This window comes from Ursus maritimus, unplaced genomic scaffold (genome assembly GCF_017311325.1).
Source record: "Ursus maritimus isolate PB19 unplaced genomic scaffold, ASM1731132v1 scaffold_26, whole genome shotgun sequence".
NCBI lineage: Eukaryota > Metazoa > Chordata > Mammalia > Carnivora > Ursidae > Ursus > Ursus maritimus.
In genome coordinates this window covers 7,252,412-7,280,170 of record NW_024425119.1, presented here as the reverse complement: position 1 = coordinate 7,280,170, position 27,759 = coordinate 7,252,412, and the positions used below count along the sequence as shown (strand labels likewise).

Here is a 27,759-nt window from a genome sequence, read left to right as displayed (position 1 = left end):
TTCTTCTTCTACGAGACCTGGGGGTGAGGCTGACCCATGGGTGCCTTTGGAAGGAGTCCCCAGGGAGGGGACCTAGCTCCTGGAATCCCCCTTGGGGCTGCTTCCCCTTGATCTCCTGCCAGGGAGGGGAGAGTCCCTTCAGGGCTGGCTCCCTCCCCTTCACCCTTGTCTCTCCTCCAGCTCTGCCCTCCATCCTGTCCTCCTCCATGAATCTCCCTTTTTCTGCCTTCCCTTTCTCCTGGTCTCTCCCACCTGAGTCCTCCTCATCCAGGCTGGTTCTCTTTCTTTGCTTGGCTCTCCTGGCTTGGTGTTTAGGATTCCTCTCCTTGTTCACGATCTCGGGCCCTCCCCTGTCCATCTGTCTCTGGTCTCCTCACCTGTCAGCCCCCCACCGTTACTCTTCAGGGGAGGCCTTTCGCATTCTCCAGTCCCAGGACTCCCTGGGCACCTGCCCTCAGGAGCCCTTCTATGTTTGGAGAACTCTCAGCTCAGACTCCTCCTTTGCCCCTCCCCCTGCCCTGCTCACCTTTAATTGAGATGCTAATGAGGCTTCTGTCGCTTCCATCCCAGCCCGGCAGGCGGGCTCCCCAGCCGGGCCGCTGCACCTGTCAGGTGAGGGGGAGGAGAGGCTCGCCTGCCAGATTCAACTGGAAAGGAACCAGTCCCAGTCCAGCCACAACCTGGGAGCTGGGAGCGGGAGGCAGTCCAGACCTCTCGGAGGCCCTCAGTCTCTGGGACAGAGAGGGAGTCAGGACACAGCCGAAGGCCAGGGCCAGAGACTCAGCAGAGAGCCCACCCAGACTGTGAGGGGGCAAGGCGGGGAGGGAGAAGAAGAGAGGTAGGATCAGAGAGCCTGGCACACGGGAGACAGGCAAGGAAGAAGAGAGCTGAGAAAAAGACCCAAAGAGAAGCAGAAAGGACAGAGAGAGAGAGAGAGAGAGCGCGCGAGCCAGAGCTGGGACACAGAGGTGGAAGGAGCAGGAAGGAGACTAAAGTAGGGCAGACTGACAGCTGAGGAGACCGAAAGGGAGGTGCTGGGACCGAACCCCAAAGAGAAGCTTCCCAGGGAAGCCCGGCTGCACTCTTCTGGCCCCCACTCCCGCAGGTCAGCCGGCTCCCGGGAAGGTGGAGGGAGGGAGGGGCGGAGAAGAGGGGGCTCAGGGAGCGATGTGGGCCTGGCCAGGAGCAGCCTCACTCTGGGTCCAGGTGATGAGGGGGAGACACCGGGGCCCAGAGCTCGGCACCGACCCCGGCCCTCCGTGACCCTTCAAGGCTCATGAAAGGGGAGCAGCGCGAGGAGCAGGGGCTGGGCCCCGACCCCGCGGCCGCCCCGCAGCCCACGGAGGAGGAGGAGGCCCTGATCGAGTTCCACCGCTCCTACCGAGACCTCTTCCAGTTCTTCTGCAACAACACCACCATCCACGGCGCCATCCGCCTGGTGTGCTCGCAGCACAACCGCATGAAGACGGCCTTCTGGGCCGTGCTGTGGCTCTGCACCTTCGGCATGATGTACTGGCAGTTCGGCCAGCTGTTCGCGGAGTACTTCAGCTACCCCGTCAGCCTCAACATCAACCTCGACTCCGACAAGCTTGTCTTCCCCGCCGTCACCGTCTGCACCCTCAACCCCTACAGGTCAGTCCAGCCCGCGGATCCCTCCGCTGCGGCCCGGGCGCCCGCAAGGGTGGGACAGAGGGACAGACGGACACGCAGGCCCAGGGGTAGGAGGCACACCTCCCTTCGGGGAAGATAGGGACCCCCCCAACTTGATGGGCTGGAGGTTCTGGCCCCCGGGGCCCTCCGAGCGCCCGCGGCTTATCCACAGCACGGTTGTTGGAGCAAGAGCGCCCTCTCCTTCACCTCCCTGCTAACTCCCACGAGTGGGAGGGCGTGCTGATGTCGTGATGTGCGGATAACTCCAAAGGGCTGGGTAGCGATCATTCCCATCCCTTCCCCGGAGCAAGAGGAGGGCGAAGAACCTGGCCTTCTCCACCTTGAGAGAAGAAGGTGATGGAGAGGAGAAGCCGTGGCAGGTGCTGTGGAGGTGGGTGGTGGGTGATGGGTGGGAGCTGGCAGGGGCTGGCCCCCGGTCTCTTGGCCTTGGTGTAGAAGGGGGAGTTCGTTTCGGAGAAAGCAAGGAGCGGGCCCAGAGCACTGAGGCTGGGGGTAGAAGCAGAGGAGACCTGGACAGGCCGGAAAGCAGCCCCCTGTCCGGCGGTTTCGCCAAGACCCAGGTGACCCCTGCCAGGCTGTACAGCTCACCTCCTGACTTTCAAGTGCTCGGGGGTGTCCTGCAGTTTTGGGTTTCATCACTGCCCTTTGCCAGCTTTTCTTCTGGAAGCCAGAGGGGATGGTAACCATGGAGAAGAAAGGAGGGTGAGGCTGGATGTTTATGTATACTTTTTATTTGTATTCACTGGGTCGGGCAGCACCTTTGGGGCCCCAGGAGCATGCCCCACACAGTGCTAGGCGCCCGCAAATGGGACCGTCCATCATTCAATCAGTCTTCACCGAAGGCCAGGCCCTTGGCTAGGTTCTGGGGGCCGGAAGACAGAATCAGATGGAAGAGACAGCTAGCACAAATAACAGCAGATGAACACACACACACACACACACACACCCCAAAAACCAAAAGAGCAGGACAGTGTGATCAGTCTAATAAAGACTGAGTCATAGTCTGCCTTCAGGGAGTGTAAGATTTATGAGTGCCTGCGGGTGTGACTGCACGAGTGTGTGTGTGTGTGTGTGTGTGTGTGTGAGCAAACACTGGGTATATATGCGATTACCGATGATGGAGATTGGTCACATACTAGGGGTGGAGGCCCCCCTGCGTTCTATTGTGTCCTAAGGTGTGTCATGGACCAATAAGGGTTGGGACGTCCTGTGCCGCAGAGAAAACGCTGCCTCCCATTTCAGGGATTGGCCTCCATATGCCCTCCGGGCGAAGGGCCCATTTCTTAAGAAGCTGCTTCGAGCACCAGCCACTGCTAAATACTCTGCAGCGGCCTGACTCCCCCTCCCCACCCCCCCGCAGCCCCATGAGGCAGGGACTATTATCCCTATTTTACACTGGAGGAAACTGAGGCAAAGACAGGCAAGTCACGAGGTCACCGAGATAGTGATGGAACTGCAAAACTCACCCTCTTCTTAATACCTTAGGTGCAGGGCACGGAATAGATGAAGTTTGTAGTCAGCCCTTTACATCTTATTTCCGGCTCCCCACCCCCCCACCCCGCCCCGCCCCACTCAGCCTCATTTTTCTTCCTTGGTGCCCATGGGCTTCTGCTCCTCTTCTTCTTGACCCTCTGCTGCTTCCCTGGCCTGATCTTTCCCCCACTTATTCCTCTTCACCCCCTTGGGCCATGGTGGAGGCCTGGGACCCCGGACCACTCTGAGCCAGCAGGGTGGGGAAGGCAGGATTGTGGGAGGGAAAACAGGCTGGGTAGTAGGCTCTCGATAAATATTTGTACTTGGAAGACACAGGTAGGAGATGGAGAGGGCTGGGCTCCATCTGTTGAGGCCTGCATATTACCTAAGGTTTTGCAGGGGCCGGGGTCATGGGCAGGCCAGGAGCAAGCACCACGGAGTGAGACCAGAATGGCAGGCTGGGGACGGGTGTCCACACAGAAAGAATCTCTCCTGCTTGCCTGACGGCCGCAGGGCTTAGCGGAGAGAGTGCACCCAGGATGGGTGGGGAGTCCCGGAAGGCCCGCTAGCATGGGAACAATGTCGAACACTTGCTACGCGCCCTCCCCTGCTCTGGGTGCTTTATTTATTTATTTTTTCCTTTTTTTTTTCATGTTTTAGAGATTTTTTTTTTTTTAATTTGAGAGAGAGACAGAGAGTGAGAGAGCATGAGGGGGGAGGAGAGGGAGAGGCAGGCTCCCTGCTGAGCAGGGAGCCCTCTGCCTATGTGGGGGCTCCATCCCTGGACCCTGGGATCATGACCTGAGCGGAAGGCAGGCGCTTAACCGACTAAGCCACCCAGGCCCCCTGCACTGGGTGCTTTATAAGCATTATCCCATTTAATCTTGGCAAGTCCATGGATAAGAAATTATTATTATTTCATTTAGAAATGGAGGTGAAATGATTTAAGCAAGGTCACACAGCAAATAATAAAGAAATAACAACAGTAGCTAGCACTTCTACAGGACTTAACGGATGCCAGATGTAAGTCTACATTTTATGAAATTACCTAATTCTCACAAAAGACTTCTGAAGTAGGTAGTAGTATCAGTCCCGTGTTCTATATGAGGATTCTGAGGCCCAGAGAGGTTAAGTTACCTGCCCAAGTTCACACAGGTGAACAATCACCCTGCCACCCCCACCCATCCACCCCACCTAGCAGCCAGTGCATCTCAGGTTATGGCTGAGTCACAGACCAAGTGTGTTTGATTTCAAAGCTCTTTCTCCCTCTGCCCTTTAAGGAGGGGCTGGGCGAAGGCGCCACAGGGTTGCAGGCTGCTGGTGGGCCCATGGGGAAGAGCAGGAATAAGATGAGGGGTACTCAAGGTGCCTGGGCAGCTTAGTCGGCTCAGGTCACAATCTCGGGGTCCTGGGATCAAGTGCTGGGCGGGCTCCCTGCTCAGCCGGGAGCTTGCTTCTCCCTCTGCCTTTGCCCCTCCCCACCTTGCTCTCTATTTCAAATAAATAAATTCTTAAAAAAAAAAAAAAGATGGGGGATACTCATTAGGAGTGCAGGAGAGAGGAATCCAGGGCTCTTGGCTCCTGTTCAAGGAGAGAGGCAGGGGTGGGTGGACAGGTTAACGCAGCCGGGTGGGTGGTGACCCGAGCATGAATCATGGCTGCTGGCTGGCGGCAGGTGCAGGAGACGGGCCAGATGAATGAATCCTACAAGGAAGCGGCAGGGAGGAGATGGAAACCAGTGGACAGGATAGAAGAGCTGGTGAGATAACAGGAATGAGGCAGAGTCAGAGCAGGGATGCCCACGGCTGGCAGCAGGATGTCCACGGCCAGCAGAGGCAGAGCAGTCCTGGGCTGCTTTGTAATTTCTGGGAGAGGGGCAAGGGCTCAAGACCCTCCATACTAAGCAAGGAAGCGCTAAGGATCCAGTGTGAAGGATCAGCTAGTGCAGTCCCTTGCTTTCTGGTCAACAGAGGGCTTTTTTCACCCGAGAGAGAGCCAGTCATATCCACATGCACAGAAAACAGAGCCCAAGAACATATTTTTCATCTAGTCTCAGGAGGGACTGAGGCTGGACTTAAGGAAGAGCTTGAGATTCTCAGACAACAAAGGTCATGGGATCCCTTCCCAAGATGGCAAAGCAGGGGCATGGCACAGGGGTGGCTGAGGAGAGGGGCAATTCCCGAAAGAGACACTGTGGAGAGGGAGGGCTCTGAGCTGGGCCTTCTATCCCTAAGCCTATAAGTTCTCAAAAGCAGGCTCTGCGATGGCAGGCCTGGCAGGGACCAGAGCCCAGACGCTTAGAACTGCCCTCCTTGGCCCCAGTGATGGGCTCCTTCTCATGTCAGGACCCTCCCCAACTCTGTAGCAGCTGTCCCTAGAAAGTTCTTCCTTAGGGGCACCTGGGTGGCTCAGTTGGTTGAGTGTCTGCCTTTGGCTCAGGTCACGATCTCCAGGTCCTGGGATCAAGCCCTGTGTCGGGCCGTGATGGGCGTGGAGCCTGCTTGGGATTCTCTCTCCCCTTCTCTGCCCCTCTGCCCTCCCTTACCCCTGCACCTGTGCACTCTCTCTCTAAAAAACAGCAACAAAAACGTTCTTCCTTAGGTAAAGCTGCAGTTGACCTCGATTAAAACTTCTAGCCTCTGCTCCTGGTTGTGTCTCTTTGAAGCAACCCCAAAGACATCTCCTTCTTCACCCACCGACCAGGCGGTGTTCAGGTGTGCCTAGGACAGCAGCACCTGCGAGATGCAGCTTGCAAAATGCACTATCAGATTCTGAGCCTCCTAACAAGCTTGTTAGATAAGGAAGGAGATTTCTCCCGCGGAGTCAGATGAGAAAACAGAGGCTCTGAGAACCTACAGGTTTTGCAAAGGTCACCCAGCTGTTATGCGGAGGGGCCAGGATTGGAATCTGCTCTTAGGCTCTACTTTTTTAAGCCCACAGAGTTGCATGGTGGATAAGTGGCAGGCAGTGCTCCCGTGTCTCCGTGGCCTGCTCTTCTCCACCCACGGTAATGATAGGAAAACAACAGCAAGAGTTGCACAGCGTGTCCTCTGCCGGGTATTCTCAGGACTTGTCATGCGTTAACTCAATCCCTCCCTGTAACAATCCGATGCCACAAGTACTATGAATGGTCCCATTTTACAGGTGGTGAAGCAGAGGCAGAAAGCATAAGTAATTGCTAGAAGGCAAACCATCTCAACAGTGGGCAAGGCTCAGACATCCGCTCTGAGAGCGGATTAGGACTTAGTTCCTTAGTTCCTTGGATGAAACGGTTTCTAGAGCTGTCACCAGCCGAGCTGTCCATCCTCGGAACAAGCATTCGTTTGTGAACATCTGTTGCTCTTAAAATGTTGCAGCGGGGACTGTGTTGAACATGCAATCTGAGAGCTCGGAACTGACTCTAAAGGGGCTGACTGTGCCTGCGGGGGAGCTCACAGCTGAGGGGCTGCTCGAGGGCACCTGCCCCTGAACACAGTGTGGTGAAGGCTGAGCTCCCAGAGGCCGTGTGTGTGTCGAACGTTTCCATCAGGGCTGGCTGTTCGCAGCCCGCTGGGAGGCAGGTTGGACGCGCTGAGATGTGGAGGAGCATGGGGCTGAGGAAGGGGCCAAAGAAAGGAAGTCAAGGTTTCTGGGTGGTCCCTGGAGGAGGGAGGGCGGGGAGGAGGTGCCCAGATGCACACTGGCCGGAGAGGAAGCTGGTGAGTTTCCAGAGCTCACCCCTGCCTAGGGCTTCCAGAATGCTGGCTGAGAATGCCCTACTAGGGTCCTCCTGCGGGGTGGGATGAAGGCCGGGGCAAATCCAAGGCTGCCCAGTGAGAAGGGCTCTCGTGTGAGAGGAGGCCGCCGACAGGAAACGGGGAGGAAGGGGATGCACACAGGAACACAGCCGGGCTTAGCCCCTAAGTCTTTCAGTCTCCCTGCTCCTGCTAGTCTGTCCTGAGCAGAGAAGAGGAGCTGGAGGGGAGATGGCCAGCTGCAGGGAAAGGAGATTTTGCTGCCCATCCTGTAGTGCTTCTGAGCCCGGAGGCAGAAGTCGTGGGAAAAGCAGGGACCATGAAGTCGACAGGCGTGGGCTCAAATCTTGGCTCTGGGACTTCCTTGCTGAGTGGCCCCGGAGAAGCTGCGCCATTGATGGATGGTCCTCAGTTTCCTCAGCTGTCAAATGGAGATAGTAATGCCTGCCTGCCTGAATTGCGTGAGGCTGTACCCATCCTTCAACGTAGCGCTGTAGTGACCGCGACTGGGTAGGAGGTCAAGGTTGGAAGGCTGGGCTGTCTTCCTGAAGCCCCGTGTTTGCGTTCTTTTTTTTTTTTTTTTTAAGATTTTATTTATTTATTTGAGAGAGAGAGACAGAGAGAGCACAAGGAGGGGGAGCTGCAGGAAGAGGGAGAGGGAGAAACAGACTCCCTGCTGAGTGGGGAGCCAGACGTAGGGCTCTATCCCAGGACCCTGAGATTTTGACCCAAGTGGAAGGCAGATGCCTAACCATCTGAGCCATCTGGGTTTGCATTCTTTCTTCTGCTCCGGCCCTGCTCTCCTCTTGCCAGCACCCTCCTGCTTGGAGGATAAGATCTGATGTCATTAGTGGGTTTTACTCAGTGTCACTTCTCTTAGTTCTAGGTGTCAACCAAAGGGAGGGAGAGATTTGTTTTCTGAAGGGGTGATATAGGAACGCGGCTCCCTTCCTTAAGGCCCCCCTCCCCCTCTACTAAAAGGAGAGAAGCAGACCTTGGGGAGGGAGTGTGTTTTGTATGGAACCTGGCCTCTCCTGGAGGTGGGGGGTGGCGTTTCATGAGTCACCTCTCTGGAAGAGACAGAAAGGAGCTGAATGGGGGGGGCACCAAGGGGAGAACTGGCATAGGGACAGCCTGGGGCTCCGTGGGGACGAGCAGTGTGGCTAGGGAAGGTGATGAGTCGATGATGAGGGTGAGGGGGGTGTACAGGGCAGAAGAGGGCACAGAGGAACTTGAGACAGCTTAGGGGGTGTGTGGAAAGGGAACGCTCAGCCAGAGGTGTGATGGCTGATGTGAAAATAACTCCAGCCAAGGTGGCAGACCCGGATTCTTCCTATGTGACCAGGAGAAAGACAGCTGAGTTACCTGGGCTTCAGGCTCCCGTCCATGTCTTCCTGATATATTCAGTGACCTCTTCATTTTGTGTCACTGAATATTTTCTTATTTAACCCCCTGAGAGCTTCAGGTGGTACACAGATCTAGTGTTATGTCCATTTTACAGGTGGGGAAACTGAGGCTGGATTCAGAAAGGTTGAGTTACTTACCACCATTACCCAGCTAGAAGTGTGTGGCCGGAACACCAGGACCCACATCCAGTTAATTCTGGCTCCAGTGCTCCTTCTGGGAGCTTGCCAACCTCCTAAAATAGCCAGAACTGCAGGGACAGAGTGGAGGACAGTGTGATGGATAGAGTGCTTTCTGACCTGGTTCCTGGCTGGGTGACCTTGAACAAGCCACCTGCCTCAGGTTTTTCACCTGTAAAAAGGAATGACAATAGTATTAGCTAACAGTGGCCAACAGTTGCTGAATTACACTGAAGATTACGTTAAATAATGTGCATTCTAATACCACAGTGCCTGGCTCAGAGTAAGTGCTCAGTAAAGACTGTTTCTGCCTGTTTCTGCCGTCCTTTTAATTACCCATCACAAGCAAGTCTCTGGGAATGTCAAGCACACACCTTTGACCTGAGCTACGTTTTGGGAAGGGATGAAGGGCAGCTGGAGCTGATGCCTGGTGTCCAGCCAGCTAGACTTCATGAAGGAGAGAGAAACAGCCAAGTGGAGGAGATAAGATATGGCCTAGAGATTAGGGCCCCTGGGGTTAGGGCCCCTGGGGTTCTTATAAAACAATCTTGTTTGGGCCCCACCCTTTCCCACTAACCCCAACACACAGGTATTTGACCTCTTCTCCCTCTCCTCCCCTCCTCTTTTCCCTCCCCTCTTCCCTCTCCTCTTCTCTCCCCTTTCCCCTCCCCTCCCCTCTTCCTTCCCCTCTCCCCTCTCCTCTTCCCTCCCCTTTCCTCTTTTTTTTTTTTCTTAGAGACAGAAAGAGAAAGTGTGAGTGAGGAGAGAGGCAGAGGAAGAGGGAGAGAATCTTTTTTTTTTTTTAAAGATTTTATTTATTTATTTGACAGAGATAGAGACAGCCAGCGAGAGAGGGAACACAAGTAGGGGGAGTGGGAGAGGAAGAAGCAGGCTCCCAGCGGAGGAGCCTGATGTGGGGCTCGATCCCATAACGCCTGGATCACGCCCTGAGCCGAAGGCAGACACTTAACCGCTGTGCCACCCAGGCGCCCTGAGAGATAAAATCTTAAGCAGGCTCCATCTCACCACCCTGAGATCATGACCTGACCCGAAACCAAGAGTCGCACGCTCAACCGACTGAGCCACCCAGGTGCCCCTTGACTTTTTCTTTAATTGAGGTATAATTGGGCGCCTGGGTGGCTCAGTGTGTTAAGTGTCTGCCTTGGGCTCAGGTCACGATCCCAAAGTCCCAGGAGAGAGTCCCACGGTGGGCTTCCCGCTCAGCGGGGAGTCTGCTTCTCCCTCTCCCTCTGCCCCTCCCCCTGCTCCCTCTCTTTCTCTCTCGCCCACTCTCTCTCTCAAATAAATAAAATCTTAAAAAAATAATTGAGGTATAATTGATATACTGTAACAGGCACAAATCTTAAGTCCTCACTGAGGTTTGACAGTCAAGATCCTGAGCATTTCTATTACCTGGGGGCCCTCCGAAGTCCATTCCTCTCCCTCTCCCACGGTCATTCCCTGACTTCTGTCACCATCAGTTAGTTTGATTTGTTCTCAGACTTTATTTAGAGGGAATCACATGATGTGAATTTTGTTTTTTTTGCATGTGTCTGGCTCAACTTACTGATTTTACCGAACTTAATATTTCTGAAATTCTCCAATGCTTTTTGCCTGTATCAGCCTCCGTTTATTGCTGAGAGGTATTGATGGACATGTGGGTTGTTTTCAAGCCTTTTAGCTATTATGAATAAAGCCGCTATGAACATTCACATACAAGTCTTTATGTTTTCATTGTGCTTGAATAAATAGCTAGGAGTGGAATTGGGTAAAACATCCGGAAGTGAAATTGCTGGGTCATAAGGTAGACGTGTGTTTAGCTTTGGTAGTCGAGGGCTTCCAAACCGCCCTCCACTGTGCCGTTTTAGATTCCCACCAGCTGCAACTCCAGCTGCTCTCCATTCTCACCAGCATTTGATGGTGTCAGTCGTTTAGGTCTAGCCTTTACTTATTTATTTATTTACTTATTTATTTATTAAAAAAAGATTTTATTTATTTATTTGACAGAGATTGAGAGCACAAGTAGGCAGAGCAGCAGGCAGAGGGAGAGGGAGAAGATGGCTCTTTGCTGAGCAGGGAGCCCGATGGAGGGCTCGATCCCAGAACCCTGGGACCATGACCCCAGCTGAAGGTAGCCGCTTAACCGACTGAGCCACCCAGTTGCCCTTCCCCCCTCCTTTTTCTAAGTAGGCTCCAGTGCAGGATCCTGAGATCAAGACCTGAGCTAAAATCAAGAGTCAGATGCTTAACTGACTGAGCCACCCAGGCGCCCCTAGGTTTAGCCTTTCTAATGGATGTTAAATGGTACCTTGTTCCTTTTTTTTTTTTTTTAGAAGTCTGCCTTTTTAAAAATTTGTATTTTTTGTTGTACAATATTCTATCAGTTTCAGGTGTATACCATAGTGAATCAGTCATTATGGTTTTAATTTGCATTTCCCTGAGGACTAATTATGTTGAGTGCTTTTTCATGTGTTTAGTGACTATTTGTGTATATCTTTTGTGCGTTTTTACTTTTATTATTTTTGTTTTGGGTTCATTTAAAAACAATTTGCCTTTTTATTGATGATTTGTAAGAGGTCTTTATATTGCAGGATAAGTTCTTCCTAAGGTATTTGTTATTTTACTTTATTTTATTTAAATTCAATTAATTAACATATAGTGTATTATTAGTTTCAGAGGTGGAGGTCAGTGATTCTCCAGTTGCTTCCTTAGATATTTTTTATTCCAAAAAATGTTTGCCTACCTCAAGGTCATGAAGATATCTTCGATGTTTTCTACTAGAATCTTTCTGGTTCTGAATTTTATGTTTAGGTCTGTGATCCAAACTGACCTAATTTTTGTGTATAAACTGAGGTGGAGACTGAGTTTCCTTTTCTTCTTCTCAATACAGCATACAGTTGTTCCAGCACCATCTGTTTGAAAAAATTATTTTCTCCATTGAATTGAATTAGTGTTTTGGTCAAAACTCAGTTGACTGTACATGTGTGAGTTTATTTCTGGACTTTATTCTGTTCCATTAATCTACTGTCTATCCTTATATAAGCACTACAGTTTTGATGACCGTGGCTTCACAGTGAGTTTGAAGTCAGGGAGAGTTAAGTACTCCAACTTTGCTCTTTTCCAAAAAAAAATTTTTTTTAAAGATTTTATTTATTTGCGGGGGGCAGAGAGAGAGAGACAGAGAGAGACAGACAGACAACAAGGGGGGAAGGGGCAGAGAGAGAAGCAGACTCCCTGCTGATCAGGGAGCCCAATTCCCAGGACCCCAGGATCATGACCTGAGCCGAAGGCAGACACTTAACCAATTGAGTCACCCAGTCACCCCCCCCCCAAATAGTTTTGAGGGGTGCTTGGCTGGCTCAGAAGAGTTCATGTGAGTCTTGATTTCAGGGTTCTGTGTTCGAGCCCCATGTTAGGTGTAGAGATTACATAAAAATAAATAAATAAACTTAACAAAAGTGTTTTGGCCACTCTACATTCTTTCCATTTCTACATATGCGTCAGAATCAGCCGGTCAATTTCTTCAAAATGTCGGCTGAAGTGTTGCTAGGGGTTGTGCTGAACCTCAAGACCAATTTGGGAGACAACTACAGAGAGTTTCTGACCCATGAACTCATGTAACTCTCCATTTGTTCTGGTTTTTGAGTTCTCTCAGCATGATTTTCAGGATAAAGCTCTTGCCTGTCTTTCATTAAATTTATTCCTGGTACTTGATGTTGTCCATGTTATTTAATATGGTGGTGTTTTGTGGTTTCATTTTTCCATCTTTTCGTTGCTGTGATGTAGAAATACAATTAATTTTTGTACATTGGTTTTGTACAACCATGTTGAATTTATTAGTTCTAAGTGTGTCTGTTTTGTTTTGGTAGATTCTAGCCCTAAGGCACTGCTACTATGGACTTTCATGATGGAGATGGTATTAGGGCCTGTACTGAGAAGGAATGCGATGATTTATACTGGACAGTGTTTAACTTCTGGTGTTTGGGCCCCACCCATCACTCATTAAAACTGAGTCTTTGATGGGGAGGGGCCCCCGTGCGGCATCTGTAGTTTTAAAGTTCCTGGGGCAATTCTAGAAGTGCAGTTCAGCACCCCTAATTTAGAAGGTGCCGGGTGGCAGACGGGCCCAAAGGCCACTTAGGGGGATCTGAGGGGACCCGGGTGAGATGACCGGCACGCCGCGGGTCCGAGGGACCGTGTGGGTGCAGGACGAGGCCACACCCTCTCCCGCCTTGGAAAAGGGCAGACGAGTTCCGGGTTCCCATCTCTGCCAGGGCGAGTGGGAGGAGAGCGCCCCACAGACAGGCGCCTCCCGCCTCTCCCTTCTGATAAACAGGCCGTGATAAATGCCGTCACCGCAGGGGCTCACAGTCGCCTCCACTGCCCCCGCGGAACACCTTGTCTACACCCCCACGTCCCCCGCCCTCCGAGAGAGCCGGGGAGCCACCAGAGCTATTCCCCGCAGGCATCCCCCTGATGAACCGGTCAGGTTTCGGGCGAGGAAACTGAGGCCCTCAGGGGCCAGGGACTCGCGCGAGGCCGTCCCCCAGTCCGACCCTCTTCCCATCGCCCCTTCCAGGTACACGCAAATTAAAGGGGAGCTGGAGGAGCTGGACCGCATCACGGAGCAGACGCTCTACGACCTGTACAAATACAACTCCTCCAACACCCTGGGGGCCCACCCCCGCGGTCGTCGCGACCTCCGGGAGACCTGGCCGCACCCCCTGCAGCGCCTGGCGGTCCCGGCCCCGCCCTCCGGGGCCCGCCAAGCCCGCAGCGCCTCCTCGATTGTGCAGGACAACAACCCCCAAGTGGACAGGAAGGACTGGAAGATCGGCTTCCAGCTGGTAAGGCCCCGCCCCGGCGCCCCGGCCCCCGGGTTCCGCCTGCGCCCCGGCCTGGGCGGCCTTTCCGGACCCTGCCTCTGTTGCCTAGCGACGGGAGGCGGGACCTCGTCGGCCCGCCGGCAAAATACATTAAATAACTAAGTAACATCTCTTCGTGTGCTGGCTTGTGGGGTCTCCTCGCCCGGGCCTCCGTGGGAGCGTTCCAGCGGCCGGAAGTCAAATCTGTCGTGGAAAAAGCAGCTTTCTGAATCCGTCAGTGCCCGCTGGTGGACTCCGTTGGGACCCACCAGTAGGGAACTAGGGCTCTGTCGGCCTAAGACAGAATAAGGAGACAGGAAAAAGAGAGACTTAAAAAAAGATTGTTTTAATAAAAAATAAAAGGGAGATAAGCGGAAGTGGGAGAGTAATGGAGGAAAGAAGAGAACCCTCTTTGGGGAGAGGGGACCATAGAGCCAGGAGACCTGGGTTCTAGTCCTAGCTCAGTTGCTAGGGCAAACCTCTTGATTCCTGGGTCTTCCCGTCGGTAAAATGGGGAGACGAATGCTTGCCCCACCCTCTTGCAGAGGCGGTATAAATGACACAAGGTGTGTACCGCTCCGGTCTCCTTGGCCAACCACACCCTTAAGCCCATGCTTTTCTGGTCCACCTCTCCTCCCGGCTTCAGCTTCTGCCGGCCTTCTGTTCTTCCCCGCTCCTGGCTCCCCAACCCTGCTCTGTCAGTCCTCGGGACCCCAGACCACTCATTCTTTGACCTCAGCCTGTCCTGCAGCCTGTCCCCTGCTGCTGGCGCTCTGACACTCCGTGGTCTCTGTGTCTAGTGCAACCAGAACAAATCGGACTGCTTTTACCAGACTTACTCGTCAGGGGTGGATGCAGTGAGGGAGTGGTACCGCTTCCACTACATCAACATTCTCTCGAGACTGCGGGACACTTCTCCGTCCCCGGGAGAGGACATGCTGGACAACTTCATCTTTGCCTGCCGCTTCAACCAGGACTCCTGCAATCAGGCGTGAGTCCCTCGGGCCTGGCTCCGTGCTCCCCACAGGGTCTCCTTCCCCGAGCCCTGAGGCTCATATGGGCAGCGCCCAGGAAATGCTCGGTGCAGGGAGGAGGGGGAAGCACCTACCCCAGGTCCAAACCTCTGTCCCATGGGTTATCTTGCAGAGGTTGTGCTGCTTGCTCCCTGCAGGGCTGGGTCCGAGTGAGGCAGCTTATAATATGCATGCCCTGGGAAGGCTGGAGTTGAGGTCTGGCTTTGAGACTCCAATGGCTGGAAGCATGCTTCTCCATCTTTCTAAGGCCTCTTTGTCACTAGCACAAAACTCCAAAGTGCCTGGAAGGTCATCTTCTCAGAGGAGGTGGACAGTAATGGTTTGGTGGCAACAGCGTGGATTGAATCAGGGAGGGAAACTGAGGCCCTGCTCTGGCTCTGTAGCTTCCTGGCCCAGTGACTCTAGGCATTTCACATCACTCTTCAGAGCCTGTTTCTTTGTAAAATGGAGGGGAGAAATGAGATTCTTTCAATGTTCATTCAACAAATACTATTTACTATCTGGGCTGTGTGCCAGTCACTGTTCTAGGAATTTGGGATACACCAAATGGGAAAATATATATAATCTTTGGTCTTTTGACACTTTTATTCAAGCGATGAGGATGTTGATTATACCCATCTCCAAGTTCATGAGATAAGTGTGGGGGCATTTTGTAAACTGCAGTGAGAAATGGGTCTCATTGCTCTTGAACTCAAACAGGTGAATGGGTCTTGCCCTAGGCCGCCAGGGCAGCCCTAGCTAAGGATCCTTCCCACTCCCCTGCACTGCCTGCCAGGCATTCCCTCTGCCAGAACTCCAGTCATAATGTCCTTGCAAAGATGGGGTGGCAGGTGGCAGCCTCTGGCCCCTCCTACCCCCTCCCTTCCCCTCCTACTTCCGCTCCTGGATCTTCATGTTTTCAGGTGCCATCCCACTGTCTCTGCCTGGCTGAGGAAGGGGGCTGAGGCAGCATCTCCACTCTCTAGGGGCCCTTCCTTCCCATGTTGCTGAAGAATGGCAGCAGGGACAGGTGTCACCTGGTTCTGCCCCCACCCTCTCCTGGCACGCACACTCTGGCCAGGGCCCGATTTTTTTCCTGTCTCTCTCGTCTTCATGTTTGTTTGAAGACAGGAGCTGCCTGCTGGAAAGCTCACCTGCCACCGACTGTCTCTAAATGTCACCTTCCCAACGGTCCTCTCACTGTGCCAGCCCTGTGCTCCTACCTCCCCATCAATGGAAAGTCCAGAGTTCATCTCCGTCTTGACGGTTAGGTCACTTAGCTCAGAGCCTTGTCATTTTTTACCCGGCTTATTATAATCCCCTCACCTCCTGTTGTCTTTCTGACTCCAAATCCTCTCTTTATTCTGCAACTCTTTCAGTTAGTACTGCTTAAAATCCTCCACTGTCTTGCATGGCCCCCGGAATTGAGTTGAAGCCCCTTTCTCCTTCTCTCCGTAATCTTTTCTCTAATAACAGCTTGATCAAGATACAACACACCATAAGATTCATCCTTTAATGTATACTATTCAGTGATTTTTAGTATATTCACAGAATTTTGCAAGCACTATTTAATTTTAGAATGTTTTCCTCACCCTAAAAAGAAACCCTGCACCTACTAGCAGTCACTCCCCATTCCCTCCCCTCCTCCAAGCCCTGGAAACCAGGAATCTGCTTTCCGTCGAAATGGATTGCCTGTCGTGGGCATTTCGTGTACATAGAATCATACGCTATGTGATCTTTGTCTCTGATTTCTTCTACCCAGCATGATGTTTTCAAGGCCCGTCCATGCTGTGGCATGTGTCAGCACTTCATTCATTTTTATTTTTAATTTCACTTATTTTTTTAAAGATTTTATTTATTTATTTGAGAGAGAAAGAGTGAGAGTGAGCATAAGTGGGGGGTCTGGGGGGGGGAAACAGAGGGAGAGGCTGAAGCAGACTCCCCACTGAGCAGGGAGCCTGTCACAGGGCTCGATCCCAGGACCCTGAGATCATGACCTGAGCCAAAGGTCAGACGCTTAACTGACTGAGCCACCCAGGCACACCCCCCCCATCTTTTAAAAAAAGATCTATTTATCTACTTGAGGGGGGAGGGGCAGGGCAGAGGGAGAGAGAATCTTCAAGCAGACTCCCTACTGAGCGTGGAGCCTGACGCGGGGCTCAATCCCACGACCCATGAGATCTCAACCTGAGCCAAAATCAAGAGTTGGACCCTCAACTGACTGAGCCACCCAGGTGCCCCAGCACCTCATTCTCTTTATGGCTGGATAATATTCCATTGTATGGCTAGCCCACATTTTATTTATCTGTTCCTTGGTTGATAGACATATGGACTGTTTCCATGTCTTGACTATTATGAATAATGTTATGAACGTTCCCATACAAGTTTCTGTAGGGATGTATGTTTTGATTTCTCTGAGGCATATACCTGGGGGTAGACTTGTTGGATCATAGGGTAATTCTGTATTAAACATTTTGAGGAATTGTCAGACTGTTTTCTTTTCTTTTTTTTTTTTAAGATTTTATTTATTTATTCAACAGAGATAAAGACAGCCAGCGAGAGAGGGAACACAAGCAGGGGGAGTGGGAGAGGAAGAAGCAGGCTCATAGCGGAGGAGCCTGATGTGGGGCTCGATCCCATAACGCCAGGATCACGCCCTGAGCCGAAGGCAGCCGCTTAACCGCTGTGCCACCCAGGCGCCCCAGACTATTTTCTGAATAGCCGTCATCCCATTTTACATTTCCGCAGCAGTGTACGAGGGTTCTAAATCCTCCCCATCGTTCACTTGCTACCATCTTTTTTACTTTAGCCATCTTAATGAATGCCTATAATCTTAATAGCAAACTTATGTAGCTCTTACTAAGTGCTGAGTGCTGTTCAAAGTGTGATTTCATCCTTACAACACCCTTGTGAGGGAAGTACTGTTATCGTCCCTGTTTTCCAGAAGGGGAAACTGTAGTACAGAGAGATGGAGGAACGTGGTTGGTCCCACAGCTAATCCGCGTTAGAGCTAGGGTTCAGGTGTGGGTAGTTTAGTTCTGGAGTCTGTGCTTTTCACCATCACGTTACATGGCTTCTCATGGGTGCTCCTGTTGTGCTGAATGTGTGTCTCTTTATAGGTGTGTTTGCAAAATGTATACGTGATGGGTGCATAAGTGGTGCTGTCTCACTTCATCTCTCTTTTTTTTTTTTTTACTAAGCTTTGTTTTTAAGGTGCATCCTTGTGGTCCCAGCTAATCTGTTGGTTCCACCTGCTGCATAGAGCTCATGGTGTGCGTCTGTCCCATCATACCTGTCTGTCCCCTCTCTCCCTTGAGCAGGGCTCACGGGCCCTTCAGGACTGGCTTCTGCTCACTTCTGGAGCCTCTTCTCCCATCCCTCCCTGAATCCAGCCTTTGCTCTGGAAAGGCTGGCTTCCTAGCACTTCCCAGAATGGGCACCCATCCTTCACATCTCTGGGCCAATGGAATATTCCAGATCATCTAGTTCCAGTCTCCATATTTGACAAATGAAGAGAACAAGCTTCGAGAACGTGACTTGCTCAAGGCCATCCCAGTAGAACCCTGCTCATTCCTGCCCTGGGTTCTGACCTTCCTCCTTTTAGCTCTGTGCTCACCACCGGCCTCACTGTCTCCTCTGACTCTATTCCCTCCCAGTTCTCCACTCGATTCGTTTGACCACTGTTTATTAACCATGTCCTCTATCGTCTATGTGCCAGGAACTGTGCAGTTAACCCAGAGATGATACAGAGATGAATGAAATGTGACCCCTGTCCTCAAGGAGATCACAGTCCAAATGGGGAACTAAGATTTAGATGCGTGAGAGGCTAGGGACACTGCCAAAGTCTTCATAATGCAACACAGTGACACAAGAGGTCACAAGGCCAGTGAGGTCCGGTGGCCTGGTGGGAGGAGACTGGGCTAGAAGGTAGAGGACCTGTGTTTGAGTCCCAGGTTTGTCGTCATTGTTTGTGTGACCTTGGGCAGCTCCTTGACCTGTCTGAGCCCCGGCTTCCTCTTCTGTGATGTGGGCATGATGCCCTCACAGGCTATTGGTTAGAGTGGCTGAGGGAGTGTGGGTAAAGCTCCCAGGGTGTGCTGGCACATAGTAGGTGATCAGTAATCAAAGGTCACTGAAGTCCTGCTCTCTCTCACCCCCTACACTTTCCTTCTTGACCCTACTTTCTCTGTCTCCTGGATAGGAATTACTCTCACTTTCACCACCCGATGTATGGGAACTGCTACACTTTCAATGGCAAGAACAGCTCTAACCTCTGGATGTCTTCTATGCCTGGGATCAAAAATGGTGAGCCCCTGCTCATTCCCACCATCCCTGACCTCTGCCTCAGTGCTTCCCACGGTCCTGCTCACCCACATTTGCCCGCCTCGTTCTCATGTCGAGAGATGCTGTGTGTCTCTGGCCTCCCCGCAATGTTCCTTTCTCTATGCTGGAAGGAGTCCTCTCTGTTCTTTGCCCCCATGGGTGCCACAGAGTCCGCTCTAGGTGTGATAGGAATCCTGTCCCAGTTCTGCCTGCCCACCCCCGAATCCAGCTCAGGGGTTACCAGATCTCTGTGTAGGTGGTCTTCCTGGCCTGGCCCTCCCTGGGAGCATTAGAGACTAGGCAGGTGGGAGAGGGGGTTTCCGTCCCCTAACACTTCTCCAAGACCTCCCCCACTCTGCTCCCTCTGCACCCCCAGGTCTGTCCCTGACGCTGCGCACAGAGCAGAATGACTTCATCCCGCTGCTGTCCACAGTGACTGGGGCCAGGGTAATGGTGCACGGGCAGGACGAGCCCGCCTTCATGGATGACGGCGGCTTTAACTTGCGGCCTGGCGTGGAGACCTCCATCAGCATGAGGAAGGCAAGGGTGCTGCCTGGGAGGCCTGGGAAGAGAGCCGCAGGTTGGAGAGGGCAGGGGAGGTGACTCGACAGCCAGAAGACTGTAGAGGGAGTTCGTGTGGGGTGGGTCTGAGGCAGGTGGGGGTCTTCAGGAGCAGAATCGGGGGCGAGGGGCTGGAGAGGTAGGGACATGAGGCGGGACCTTGGATGGGAGTGCTGAGAAGGGTCAGGCCGTGCCCGGGTTCCCACGGTGCTCTTGAGCCAGTGTCCTTGAAAGTAGCACTGGGATGGGCCTTGCGGGCCCCTGGGCGCATATTTTGAAATGGCGAGGCAGACAGGAGAGGCTGGCAGGGTAGGAGATATAAATCCCCTGACTGAGAGAAGACAGAGGATTCGGGAAGGGGCCTGGGCCACTTGCTCTGACCTCTGACCTCTGATTTCATTGTGCATGTGGATTCACAGGAAGCCCTGGACAGACTTGGGGGCAACTATGGTGACTGTACCAAGAATGGCAGTGACGTCCCTGTGGAGAACCTTTATCGTTCCAAGTATACACAGCAGGTGAGACCAGCCTGTTTCTATGGCAACCATCTCTCAGGCCTGCACTGTTGGGCAGTCGAAAGTTGGGTGTGTGTGTGTGTGTGCGTGTGTGTGTTACATTTGAAAAGGGGCAGAGAATTGTTTGTCCTTCCCTGCCTCTTCTGGGCTGTGTGGGGGGAGGGCAGGCCTGAACCCCCTTTCCCGTCACCCCCTCCTCCAGGTGTGTATCCGCTCCTGCTTCCAGGAGAACATGATCAAGGAGTGTGGCTGTGCCTACATCTTCTACCCACTGCCCAAGAACGCGGAGTTCTGCGACTACAGGAAGCATAATTCCTGGGGTGAGACTGCAGGGAGCCCCCGGCCTGCCCCTGGGCCCCAGGACTTTCTTGGAGTGGGAGCGAGAGCTCCCCTCTGGGTCCGTCTGTGACACTAATTCTCACTCTGTCTCTCTCCTGTGTCCCAGTCCTTAGATGCACCTCTCAGTTTCCTCTCTCTCTCTCCTCTATCCCTGTTCCTCTCTCTCGGCTTCTCTCTCTGCGTTTTGGCTTCTGTGTGTTTATAGAGAATTGTCCCATTTAGAAAAAACTCGCAGCATAAGGAAGGAAAAGCACGTGAGGAAAGTCTCCCTTGCTGGCTCCACACTCTGCCTGTAGCTTCCCCATCTCACTTGCCAGGCACCGGGCAAGGCATAAGACCGTTTACTGGGTGCCGGAAGAAAATACTAGAAGTTATATGTATCTATCCAATTCCCTAACATCTTCCATTTTATATGTTTTATAATGTACCTAATGGATTAGTTCTATAGTAGCAAATATGGAATTTATGAATCAATACATATATCAGAGTTACTTATTTAAGATTTTTAAAAAAGACTATTTGAGAGAGAGAGAGAGAGCACAGGGAGGGGGGTAGAGAGGGGCAGAGGGAGAGCAGAACCCAAGCAGACTCCGCGCAGAGCCCAACGCAGGGCTCAATCCCACGACCCTGAGATCACCACCTGAGTTGAAACCAAGTGTTGGCCACCTAACCGACTGCCACACAGGCACGCAATTTAAGAATTTTTTACCCACAGGAGGGCACAGTCAACAAAGTTTGGAGAGCACCGAAATCTCCTTTTTATCCTGGTTCAGGAGTAGACAATCCCTGTTCCTTTCTGTAACTGTAGCTGAGCTATGCTTCATGCAAGCTCTGTACCAGGATGCTGAGCGAGAAAGAAAATCTCAGACAAGAAACTAGAAAGTAGGGGCTTGGCCATCCTGGCGCACCTGCTCTTACCTGGCACAACTGACCGGTCCTCCCGAGGTCCTCCTCCCCTAGCTCCCCTCCTGCTGGTGGCTGTTGCTGGGGGAGATGAGCCTCCTCACGCATTGCGTAAAGGGAGGGGCAGACCCCGGGGGTTACTGTCTGCCTCTCCTGGCTCTGTCCCTGTGGATCTTTCTGCCTCCCCCCTTCCCTGGGTGTGCTCCCCGTGGATCTCTCCCCTGCCCTGTACTTGGTGGTCCCGGCCTCCTGTTCTCATCTCTCCGTAGGTCAGAGCGCATCAGAGCTGGAGGGAAACTCGGGGGCCATCTGGCCTCACCGTTGCCTTTCTCAGATGAGCAAGCGGAGGCCCGGGGGGAAGGTGTGATGTGATGGTCCTCTCCCGTGTGCAGAGCAGGGCCTCCTCGCCCACTGCTCCTCGATGCCCCCAGTGATTTCTAAGTGGCTGTGAATTTGAGGATCTGTGAGAGAAAAATAACAATGCTAATTGCTGAGAAGCCAGGAGGATGGGGGAGAGGAACTGGGGGACATGGTCTGCTGCTTCCTAAGGACTCCTGACTCCCCAGAGGAAAGGGCCCAGCTGCCCCCCATGCTTTGCTGTTCCGGACCCCCCAGTCCTGGGAGACGGAGTGATTTGGGTCAGAAATGGAGGACTTCCAGACCGGCCAACTGAGAGTAGCAAGAATGACACAATAACGTTGCTTAGAACTTGGCAAATAGGGGAGAAGGGGGATCCATAGACTCATCCCCCCTCCCTTTTTTAGGTAACAACTTTTTGAGATCATTTCTGTCCCAGGTAATTCACCCATTTCAAGTGCGCAGTTTGATTTTAGTGTGGTTTTAGTTTTCAGTATAATCACGGAGCTGTGCGGCAGCCACAGTCAGCTTTAGGACATCTCCATCACTTCCAACAGAAACTTTTTTTTAAAAAGGTTTTATTTATTTATTTGTCAGAGAACGAGAGAGAGAGCGAGAGCGAGAGAGAGAGAGCAGGCGCGCACAAGCAGGGGAGTGGCAGGGGGCAGGCAGAGGGAGAAGCAGGCTCCCCACTGAGCAGGGAGCCTGATGTGAGGCTCGATCCCAGGACCCTCGGATCATGACCTGAGCTGAACGCAGATGCTTAACAGACAGAGCCAGCCAGGTGTCCCCCCCAAAAAACTTTTTACCGATTAGGACTCTCTGAGCTCCCTATGTCCAGCACCCGCAGCCCCCCACCCCACCCCTGGGAACCATGAAGCTACTTTCTGTCTCTATCGACTTGCCTCTTCTGGACATTTCATGTGAGGGCATCCTGTCCTGTGTGGTCCTTAGTGGCTGGCGTCTTGTATTTAGCACGGCGTTCTCCAGGGCCATCCACCTTGTGGCCTCTGTTGTACTCGGTTCCTTTTCAGGGCTGAATGATACTCCATCATACGGCTCTGCTTCGTGCGCGTACCCATTCACCAGTGGACGGACATTTGGGGTGTTTCTATTTCCTGTTTCTATTTTGTGTGTGAACATGTTTCAGTTCTCTTGGGTAAAGACCTAGGAGCGGCGTGTCTGGGTCATATCGTAACTCCGTGTTCGACATTTTGAGGAACTGCCAGACTCTTTTCCAGAGTGGCCGCACCATTTCACGTTCCCAGCAGCAGTGTAGGAGGGTTCTAGTTTCTTCACATCCTCCCTGATGCTTATTTATTTATTTTTTTAAGGGCCATCTGGTGGGTGTGAAGTGGCATCTCATTCTGGCCTAAGCTCATTTCTCTGACACAGTTGTTCCCAATTTTCTTTTTGATTTTAGATTTTTGTCCGTATTCCACTCATCTTTACATACATGTGTCCTGGGTTGTTTTTGGTTTGGGTTTTTGTCGTTGTTGTTGTTTTCTGACTTAGCTTAATTTTTATTTTTTTAAAGACTTTATTTATTTGATAAAGAGAGACAGCCAGCGAGAGAGGGAACACAAGCAGGGGGAGTGTGCGAGAAAGAAGCAGGCTCCTTTTTTTTTTTTTTTAATTTTATTTATTTATTCGACAGAGATAGAGACAGCCAGCGAGAGAGGGAACACAAGCAGGGGGAGTGGGAGAGGAAGAAGCAGGCTCCTAGCGGAGGAGCCTGATGTGGGGCTCGATCCCACAACGCCGGGATCACGCCCTGAGCCAAAGGCAGACGCTTAACGACTGCGCCACCCAGGCGCCCCTAATTTTTAAAACATTTTTTGGTGCAGCCACTCAGGAGGCATCACCGTAATGCTCCTGATGATGTGGGTGCCCACATATTTTGGGAGACCTCTTGGGTCAGGGCTGGAGAAGGTGGAGCTGCCCCAGCAAAGTGGTACCTCTCTGCGCCCACAGGTTACTGTTACTATAAGCTCCAGGATGCCTTTTCCTCAGACCGCCTGGGCTGTTTCACCAAGTGCCGGAAGCCGTGCAGGTGAGTGTCTCCTACCCCTGGGGCACAGGTTGGGCAGTTGGCTGGGTAGAGCACAGGGTACTTGGCTAAGCCTTTGACTGGGAGAACCTCACCCCCATCACTGAGCTCCTTTCTCCATCCCCAGTGTGACCAGCTACGAGCTGTCTGCTGGTTATGCACGATGGCCCTCAGTGACATCCCAGGTAAAGTGGGGAAGGGGAGGGATAGGGGATGTGTGTGTGTCACACTGTGGTCTTCTCTGGGTATGCATTTGGGTGTGTTTGATGCCACACCCAGCCCTATAAGCCTGAAGAATGGGGGGTGACCCCATCGACATCCCCGTTCTTTTCCAGGACTGGATCTTCCGGATGCTATCCCGACAGAACAATTACACCATCAACAACAAAAGGTCAGTCCTACCCTGGTCTGGCTATGGAGAGGAGTCCTTGGGAGGGAAAAGCAGTCTAGGAAGAGGACATGATTGGGGGAGGGCGTTTGTGAGAGTCTGAAAAGTTAATCCATTGCCGTTTCTTCCTCCCCTCTCCTCAACTCCAAAGAAATGGGGTCGCCAAGCTCAACATCTTCTTCAAGGAGCTGAAATTCAAAACCAATTCTGAGTCTCCCTCTGTCACGGTATGTCCTTATTGAGCCTGCGATTCTCTTGGAGGTCTTAGCGGGTGGCTGTCAGGGAGAACAAGGGGGTGACTCTGTAGGGCCACGGGGGTCTAGGCCTCGAGGGTAGGGGAACAAGGAAAAGAGGGGGGTCAAGGGTGAGGTTGAGAAGGTTGGAAGAAGGGGAACTTGGCTGGGGGATGAAGTCTCTGGGCATGGTGGAGGGAAGGGTGTGCCGGATGGATATGACTTGGGCAGAAGGCGTTCCGGGGACCACCAAGAGGCTGAGAGGGGTGGGTGAGGGCCTTGTGGAAGGAGGGATGGGGCTCTTCTTCCAGCGCCAACCCAGGGCCCTCTGTCCTAGTGGTCAGTGTGCCCTTTTCCTTCACAGACGGTCACCCTCCTGTCCAACCTGGGCAGCCAGTGGAGCCTGTGGTTCGGCTCCTCGGTGCTGTCTGTGGTGGAGATGGCGGAGCTCATCTTCGACCTCCTGGTCATCACATTCCTCATGCTGCTCCGGAGGTTCCGAAGCCGGTACTGGTCTCCAGGCCGAGGGGGCAGGGGTGCCCAGGAGGTGGCCTCCACTCCAGCTTCCTCCCTCCCCCCCCATTTCTGCCCGCACTCCACACCCCCCTCCTCATCCCCACCGGGCCCTGCCACTTCCGCAGCCTTGACAGCCCCTCCACCTGCCTACGCCACGCTGGGCCCCTGCCCATCTCCATCCAGCTTGGTGAGGACTAGCTCCTCCACCTATACTCTGGGGGAGCCCTGAGGGGTAAGGAGAGTGTCCCCCCTCCACCCGAGGCAGGCGCTTCCCCTGGTGGGAGGGGACCAGACTTGGCAGGATGAAAGAAATGTGGGGGACTTCCTCTCAGAGCTGCCCAACTGCCTTTGGTGTGGGGGAGGAAAGCAGGATGGATAAGGGGCTACCGAAATTGCCCAGCGAACAGGGGCCAAGGAACCTGCCCAGAATTGCCCTGTCTTCTGTCCTGTACCCTCTGGTCCTGCCTCTAGAAGACGCTGATTTCCCTACCCAAGTGCAAACAAGTCCGCTTTTCCCTTGGATCAGCCAAACGAAACTTGGAGCTTCGACAAGGAACCTTCCTAGGAAACCACTGGCGACCGGAAACAAAACACAAGCAAAGGCACACAAAGGCATGCACATTTCCTACCCAAAGATGACTGAAGCCAGCCCCGGGCCTGGCCATGCTGCTCTCCAGTGACATGTTTGGTCCTCTTCTTGAACTTGAGTGGGGAACCCCACCCAAAAGCCCCCTTTGTTAGTTCTTGGGCAATTCCCCTTCCCAGGGCAGGGGCTGGAGCAGACCGATGTAGTAAAGGCTTGGCCATTCCTAGTTGGCCCCAGGACTCTTCCAGCCTCATCTGCCCCGCGCTCCCACAGAGCCATACCCCAATGCCTCTGTGTCCTTCATACCTCTGCATATTTGCTCAAGTTATTTCCTCAGCCTGGAAGCTTTCCACACCATCTGGAGAATTCCTATGCATCCCTTAGAACCCTACTCCGACACCACTACTTCCGTGAAGACTTCTGCTCCCTCTTGCCTTCCCCAGAGTTGGTCACTTCCCTCTCCCCTGGACTCCCACAGCATGGCATAACATCTGTTGGCGAGCGGATGCCGCCTTATGCTTTCTTGTTCCTTTGTGTCAGCCTCCCCAGCTAGACTGTGAGTTCCCTGTGGTCAGGGACTGAGTCCTGTTCATTTACGGATCCTCAGGATCGAGCCCAGTGTCGCGCTTGGAGCAAGTAGGCAGGTGCCCAATAAACGTTTGCTGCATAAAGAATGTCTGGAGAGCTGTACGGGGGCACATCGAGGGGGTAGGGAGTGGATGCAAGTCCCTGGGTCACTGCCCAAGCTCCTTGGAGGTCCCAGGGTGGGGGGAGGGGAGAGACTTCCATAGCCCTTGGCTTCACTATGGAAGCAGCCATTCTCAGGGGCACTGGCAGAGACAGACTGTACTGCCAGCTCTTCCATGGGCGTTGCTGAGCATCTGCGAGGGGCCATCACCAAGTTAGGGTGGGAGGGTGAAGCCATGCTGCTGCTCCCCTCAGGACATCTACTGGGCAGTGCTTGGGGCGACTCACCCTCATCCACTGTTTGAACTTCCTTTCCCTCTCCAACTTCACTTAGTATCATCAGTCACCCACCTCTCCAATTGCTGAGCGCCACTCTCCGCCCAGTCACAAGATAGCACCCGTACCTGCCCGCCTCCCCATCAAATGCCTTGGAGTTGTGGGGTGGCAGGGGAGCATGAGACTTGGGCCATTTCCTTCTGGAACCTCAAAGCCAGCAGCAGGAATCCTCCTGCTTTTATTAAAGGAGAAATAGGGATGTGTGAGTGGAACCCCAGTTTGGAATCCCGGTTCCTTTGTCCACTCTAGCTTCAGACCTGAAGCCCAGAAGTTACTCTTCCTTATCATCTTCGAGGACACCTCCCTGCTGCCTTCGGCTTACCCCTCTCATTTACAGTCTTCCCTGTCCTGAGGAGCCATGAGAACCTTGGGGAAGGAGGGGGAGGCGGTGAAGGGAGCAGAGAGGTAGAAAAGGTTGTGACCAGGAACTGACGTGAGGACTTCTGACTTCCCTTTCCTAGACTTGAGCTGATGAGGGGAAAATGGTGGTGTCACAACAGTCTCCTCTGTCTGAGCCCTCAGGTTCAGCCTGTCCTCGTCTGCTCTCTGGGCCTTGCCCTTCCCTGTCCCCAGCCCCTCTCCTCTGGCTGTAGGACGAAGCTGGCTCTATTATGGATGACAGCAATCGGCCCCCTCCCCACTCCCCCAACAACCCACGCTGGAGTTTCTCCTGGCCCACTGCATTTCCACCCTGAGCTCTTTATTTCTTATCTATAGGGTTAGGAGTCAGAATGGGTGCCAGAAAAGAAAGGGTTTAGGTTGCCTTCTTTTCCTTATTGAGAAGGTTGGCAGGTGAAGTGACTTGCCCAAGCTCCTAATTCTTACAGAACCAGCCAGGTCTCCTGCTATGACCCATCCTGTCTCCCTTTGAGACATGGAGTCGGATGACGGGGCTGGGGCTAGAACCCAAGTCACCCAGACTTGGAGTCCAGTGTCCTTTCGATCACTCTGCTGTTGTGGGCTGTGTGTGTGTGTGTGTTTGTGAGAGAATTGTGACAGGGAAGAGCACTAACAGCCAATTCCGTCATCCTCTAGTTCGCCCCTCTCCTATTTCTCCATCTCTGCCATTCCCTCCCTCACCAAGAAAAAATTTTCTTCCCCTGGAGAGGTCATGTCCACATTCTCACCTCCACCATGAGACTAGCTGGCCTTTCATATTCCTAGAAGCACCAACCTCTCACCATCTTTTTATTTTATTTTATTTTATTTAAAAAAATTTTTTTAAAGATTTTATTTATTTATTTGACAGAGAGAGACAGCCAGCGAGACAGGGAACACAATCAGGAGGAGTGGGAGAGGAAGATGCAGGCTCCCAGTGGAGGAGCCCGATGTGGGGCTCGATCCCAGAACGCCGGGATCACGCCCTGAACCGAAGGCAGTTGCTCAACGACTGCACCACCCAGGCGCCCCTCTCACCATCTTTTTAAGACAGAGTTTTATTGAACAATTTAATACCACACTTTTCAAAATTTAAAGTAAATACACATTTATCCTAAACAATGAAAAAAACTCTCTTATTGTGCCAGGGTATGTGTAATGGCTTTGAGAGTTGGCAGAGACTATTAAAAATTCCTTATAACATTAAAAATAGGGCATTAAAGTTGTTATTAATTGTGAATACTATTA

At 52.6% G+C, this 27,759-nt stretch overlaps 1 protein-coding gene across 1 annotated transcript; it reads left to right on the top strand.

Moving 5' to 3' along the window:
• Window positions 1–1,276: 1,276 nt before the first annotated feature.
• On the top strand, window positions 1,277–25,781 carry SCNN1A (sodium channel epithelial 1 subunit alpha). Its single transcript, XM_040642067.1, has 12 exons — window positions 1,277–1,632; window positions 13,041–13,308; window positions 14,127–14,317; window positions 18,541–18,644; window positions 19,039–19,202; window positions 19,643–19,741; window positions 19,941–20,058; window positions 23,312–23,390; window positions 23,515–23,572; window positions 23,723–23,778; window positions 23,927–24,002; window positions 24,373–25,781. The coding sequence occupies exons 1-12, from the start codon at window positions 1,277–1,279 to the stop codon at window positions 24,751–24,753; spliced, it is 1,950 nt and encodes a 649-aa protein (XP_040498001.1). The 3' UTR covers window positions 24,754–25,781.
• The last annotated feature ends 1,978 nt before the right edge of the window (window positions 25,782–27,759 follow it).